The following is a 6,258-nucleotide window of genomic DNA, read 5'->3' as shown; positions in this document are numbered from 1 at the left end:
AATTAGAGGTAATGATGAGTGATAAACACGATGGATGGGATGCTTATGACTTACTCCATGGGAAGGGAACACTCTCATTGAATCATCTCTCTTTTATCGGATCTGCAAGGTTCATCTCATCTGTACGTTGCTTTTGACCAGCTTTTCCTTTTCCTTTTTCTTCTTCTTCTTCTAAGTTCTAAATTCTAGTTGCTTTGGTGGTTGATACTTCGATCCATACAGAGAGAGAGAGATAGGGTTTCTCACTTCTCAGACAAAAAAGGATACTGGGCCCGGCCCATATTCATTGCTCCTTCACTTTTCAGGCATGAGTCGCCGAGCATGCCCTCATCCTGCTTGTTGCCAACTTGCCATGCCGATCCCTACCCACTCTTGAGTCTTGAGTCTTAGACTCTTAGTCGCGTAAAATGCGATTTTGTCTAAAGCGTGTAGAGCCTATACCTAAATCAATCAGATCAAATGCACAACTTTTGATTCTATAGGACCTGTCCTGATAAAGGAAAATATGGACGGTGATTAAGCTAAAAAGAGCTTCATCGATCGTAGTCAATGTCTTTTTCGATCGTGTAGCGCGATCTTTACTTTTATTTATTTATTTTTATTTTCATTTGTTTGGTTAAAAAAAACAAAAAGATTCTTGACACTTGTGTCGGTTGAGAACCTCCAAAGAAGATCATTTCTCACCGACGGACGCGTCTTTCTCGTTCCCGTCTACAAATTCCGAAAGACAAGAAGGAGAAGGAGAAGGAGGGTAGCGAGTTAGAGAGTTAGAACAAGTAACAGATGGGAAACTGCGTGTTTGGAGGGAATAATGGAGGCGTAAATGATCAGGTGATCAAAGTGGTAACGTCCAACGGTGGGATCATGGAGCTACGTGCACCCATCACCGTAGAATGTATTACCAATGAGTTCCCCGGCCACGGCATTTTCCGAAGCCGCGATCTCTTCTCTCAACCACTTCTCCACAACCAAGAGCTTCGCTCCGGAGAACTATACTACCTTCTACCACTCACCGCCGGGAGAGGAGCCCGAATCACCAGAGACGGCGACATCAGGCCAAACGGCATTTCGTCGTCGTCTCTGGTGACTCCCTACCGGATGTCGTTCGACAACCAAGGGATATTAAAGCGATCGGAAAGCGAGGTAGTGTTTCCGAGGTGTAGTAACACGGGAGTGTGGAAAGTAAAGTTGGTTATAAGCCGGGAACAGTTAATGGAGATACTGTCGCAAGAAGCACGCACCGAGGCATTGATCGAGAGTGTGAGAACAGTGGCGAAATGCGGAAATGGGGTCTCGTCTGTGGCAAATTCAGATCAGTGGAGCCTCTCCAGTAGCTGGAAAGCTTCCTCAGAGAAACATGCATATGGGGGCCTGGATTTTAGTTTTGATTGATGTAAATTAACATAAAAAATACAACCCTCATTTTAATTTTCTTTCCTCTTCTGATTTCCCTGTACAATTTTAACTTGCTAATTTTTGAATGGCATGATTGAATTAATACATGTGAAGTAGCAGTGTTTTGTTTGATTTGTCTAGAATTAGGTTCCTTTAAAGCATGATACAACGAACGGAACATTCAACCCCCTCCGTTCATCTTCTTTGGAGAATTGGAGGAGTAGGCTTTTACTGATTTCATCTCCGACGCCCCGCCCCCTTGTTTTATTGATGTTGCTGATTTCTTATAACCTCTCAACTGCAAAGCATTGATAGATTGGAACGTCGTGTCTGTTTCATAAGCATCGATTTATCAGACCCACCCACCCAACTGTAAAATTACGAGTCGGTCTACGTGTTCATTCCCTACCCATAACGAATTTTGTACTTCTCTCTCACACTCCCAACACAAATCAATTCCTTGAATTTTTGCCGTTCAGGTGTTGTTGGAAATTGAATTCTATCTGCCACACTTTACTGATGATATGAATAATGGATCGGGCCTGAGCCGGCCTATGCCTTTTTTTATATATAAAATGTTAAATATATATAAATTATTTTATGTAATGTATGTATAAATAAATTTCATACATTATACACCATAAAATATTATATATGTATATAATTATATATTACGGGTGTTATATTATAATTTTTATATATAGAATATACAATATAGCATATGTGTGTGGGGGCCGGGCTTTCCAGGCCAAGATGAAAATGATCCATTTGAATTAATTATAAAATGAAATGATCGATTTAATTGCATGAGTTCGACCAAACAGATGCTAGTTGAAGATATGTGAATAAGGAGCTTTTTCACGGAAAATATTCAAATTAGACAAATCCCATCCACATACATGGTAGTGCTCGTATTCCTGAGTAGCATATAAGTACCAGAGATGTTTTAATGTACAGCTGTAGTGTTTTGTGGGTAAGAATGGGTAGAATTCTTACTCATTCTTGGTAGGGCCATTAATTTTTTTTTTGATATCTTCCCAACCCAGGTGCAGACAGGATTCAATCCCAAGTCTCCATTACGATCAACAGGAAACCTCACCAATCAGCTGGTTGGCACCTTACACTACTCTTTGGAATGGTCTTTTCTTATGTTATGATGATGGCATGATGAAAGTGGAAATGAAAAGTGATAAGAAATGTCTGATTGGCATTTTGTATAAGAACTCAATTTGATGGAGAATGAATTGATACGGTTCCATTTATACATTTGGAGAGAATTACGGTTTGGGTCCTACAAGTAAATTGCATTTATGGCGGGATCTAGGGTATCAATTGCACTAGATTTGGTCCAATTCGATCCAGTCCAATATGGTTCATTATTGATGGACGAAGTCGAATCTAATCTGATGAATACTTTGTACCATTTTAAACCGTCCCAATTTAAAGTCTGAACCATCCAATCTGTTGAATTTGTTTTAATTTAGATTGGTTCCAATCCAAACCTGATTTATTGACACCTGTATTCTTATCTTTTATCAATGGACCAGATATTGGTTCAATCCAATCCAATATAAATCCATTATAGATGGACCAGGTCCAATCCAATCCAATACCATTGAGGGTCCATTTGGTTGGCAGTTAGAATTGGAACCAAAATCCTTTAAAATCGAAATCAGAATGATCTATTCCCATAATCTACTTGGTTCAGACAGGAATTGGAATAAACTGGAATGGGATTTCATTCCCAAGGGAGGGGGACAGAATGGACATTCTAGCTGTCAGCAGGAATGGGAATGAGATTCCAATTCCGCTCAACCAGACAGGTTTGAATTGGAATAATCCATTCTGATTCTGATTCCGGATCCCAATTCCAGTGAACCAAATGGGCCCTAAGTCTGGACAGATCCAATTCAATATGTCTTATGGGTCTTTCCAATCTATCCAAATTGATTTGGATTTGGACGGGGTCCAACTCAATACCAGTCCATTGACACCCCTAATGAGATCAAAACCAGTCTCGACATATAGGATCTTTGTTCTCGAACTTATGTTTTTAATGGCTGGATCCTAAGCCCACTAAAATATGGGTATGGAGCAAGGTGAGGTTTTAGATCAACGTACCCACTTCATTTCATCCCAGCCAACTGCTTCTCAGTGCACAATCTATTGATCATATAACAGCTAGATGCAATCATTGGAGCTAATTGCGATGTGTATAAATATTTGCATTGCATATTTCACAAATACACAATGATATATAAATGTATCGGTAGATATATCATACAAGGTCAGGTGGGCTGAACAGGTTTGGACTACCCGAGACCTCAACCCAAATCCAACTATTTTGGTCCTATTATAGCCCAAAGCCTGGAAAGCTAAGTCAAATCCAAGCAAAAGGTAGGGTTGGGCTTGAGTAAGGCCCAAGTTGAAGTCGTTGAATCATGCCCAATTAGCCAGCTCACGGCAATTTCATAAGATTGCCAAAAATACCAAATTGCATATTAATTAGTGTAGACTTATTCAAAACCAGAAATTTGAGATTCAAGGTCGATTGTCTATTGTCATCAAATGGAAGATCAATGTGTTGGTCTGGTTTGAGTAAATGGTTAGCGAAACTAATTAGGCTTGAGAGTAGGGCCAGTTTGAAAACTTTACAATTGATCTCCAGCCTTATACCCTGCTGGTGCTAGCACAGTCATGGTCTATTGGTGCAAATGGGTAGTTTTGGAGTATGGGGTTATGGATATGATGGGTTTACCATGGCTCCACGAGTCCTAGACTGAGGTCCATACCCAGCCTGGATTGCCTAGCATATGGGCTTTTGGGCTAAGATCAAGTGGAGTTCAAATTGTTTGTAGTAAAAAGACATTATTCTGCCTGGCTCTTGGCTCTGACTCAATTAACAATACAATGTGAACTATATATGTAACAGTTCTATTGCATAGGCCTTGTTTCTTGATGCGTTTGGGAGAAGACGCAGAATTACTTCTAGATTGAGTTGGGAACCAAAATGGTTCCTTTGAATCCAAAAGCACTCCTGGCATCCTCGCATCCAAATTCAAATCTCAATCTCTGGAAAACAGGAAGGTGTCACTTAGATTTCATTCTCTTGGATCATACCAAGTATGGCCAAGGTTTAAGGTAGCGATATGCAAAATTTAAGTATTGAGAGTTTTGGTTGATTGAAACAGTTGTACTTGTTTTTATTTGAACATTTGATCCTGTCTAATCAACTATTAGGCTATGTTTAGTTCGGTTTGAAGCAAAGAGTAGGGAAACCTATACAAGGTTTATAAAAGTTATAGGTTTCCCTACCTCTCCCTTCCTTTACCTACTCTTTCCTTCAAACCAAACACAGTCTTAGTGTTGGAAACAAATAAACAATTACAATCTCCGAACTCCCAATATTTATCATATTTTGTAGCTTGAGTATGGCCTATAAGATTCATATAAACTCAGGTGTGGAAATAATAATATATCAGAAATGGAATTTAACCATTCAGCCTCGGGGAGATTATGAAACATTAATTATTCTTTTCAAAATTCAAATAGACCTCTAGCATTGTCATACTAGATATTTCATCTTCATGTTGGTGCTTTAGCATTGGCCTGGTGAACCGATTTCAACCATTTCAAGCTCTATTTCTTCAATCTGGATTTTCCTGCTGATGATAATTAAGACAATAATGTAGTTGGATATCTTAAATTCTTACTACGACCATTTTGATGTGGCTGCAATGCAATGTGTATAGATTCTATAGGCATAGAAAGAAAGCTTTCATATGGATCAAGTAGCTAGAGAGATTCTATACGCATCTCAAACCTAACCTTGAATTATATTGGACATTTTCAAAAGTGGGGCTAATTTTATTAAAATTTTTCTTTGCCCAATTGGGTGACAACACTCAATAACATAAAACTGCTCATAATAGAGGTATTCAAGGGTGGAGCTTGGGGGGGCATGGTCTCCCTTATGCCTCAGAATCTCCATTGATTGTTTTGTTGGACCCCTTGCTCCATGGCCCCATCCATGTTCATTCCCTCATCCCTCAAAAAAGAAAATAAAAGAACAAAAATTAAGCAAATTCTTGGCTTCTATATAAAGTGGATAATTGGCTTCTATTTGTCTTAGAAAAACTTCACTACTTAACAAATTAATTCTAACTTCACCGTACTCTTAGAGAAGGATGACTGGAGCTGATGTCAAGACATAGAAGACTCTGGAATCGATTTATGGAAATTGGAAATGATGCTTTGCAGATGGTAAGTTCAGCTGATTTCTAATTCCACCTGTTTACATCTTACATGTTTAATGAGGAGAGAGAGGGTGTTTCCATTATAGAAAAGGAATGCGATGTGAGAGGTGACAGGAGGACAACTCCCACGTTTTAAATCTCGAGGTGTAAATGAAATCGGTTGGGCTGTTTGTTTTCAGTGGCTAGCCTCTATTCACGTATTATTTATTCATTCCACAACAACTCATCCAGCATTTAGGCATGATTATCACGAAAACAAGATAGAATAGGTTTGAAAAATTATCATTAATAACCAGCTGAAAAAAAATCAGTGGTTTCAAATAATGGCTTCTGGGAATGTATTTGTGCCCAACTTTAATTTTTATTTGACACGAATACTAAGTAGCTATCCATCTAGCGACCAATTTTGTGCAATTGTGCATGCACATAAAACTGAATTGATTCATTTTGCCTTTTTTTTTTGTTTTGTTTTATTAGAACTGGTTTGTCTTTTCCTTTTGTTAATGATGTTATTCTAACTGATCCATCTCATTCATGCTTTAATTTCTACAAGACTGATGGTTGCTCATTAATTGGGTCAGAAATTTATAAACTTTTGTTCTCTGAA

The 6,258-nt window shown here is 38.6% G+C and overlaps 1 protein-coding gene across 1 annotated transcript; it reads left to right on the top strand.

The window, feature by feature from the left end:
* The first annotated feature begins 309 nt into the window (after positions 1–309).
* On the top strand, positions 310–1,502 carry LOC104593717 (uncharacterized). Its single transcript, XM_010253682.3, has one exon. It carries the CDS (start codon positions 784–786, stop codon positions 1,390–1,392), a length of 609 nt encoding a protein of 202 aa, XP_010251984.1. The 5' UTR covers positions 310–783; the 3' UTR covers positions 1,393–1,502.
* The last annotated feature ends 4,756 nt before the right edge of the window (positions 1,503–6,258 follow it).

Source organism: Nelumbo nucifera, chromosome 3, assembly GCF_055504915.1.
Source record: "Nelumbo nucifera cultivar China Antique chromosome 3, China Antique-T2T, whole genome shotgun sequence".
NCBI lineage: Eukaryota > Viridiplantae > Streptophyta > Magnoliopsida > Proteales > Nelumbonaceae > Nelumbo > Nelumbo nucifera.
Note: the sequence above shows the minus strand (reverse complement) of the source record. Positions and strands in the feature narration are given on the sequence as shown.

What these genes read in the sequence shown, in the direction of transcription:
- LOC104593717 (XM_010253682.3), top strand. Translation starts at nt 784, where the DNA reads ATGGGAAACTGCGTGTTTGGAGGGAATAATGGAGGCGTAAATGATCAG.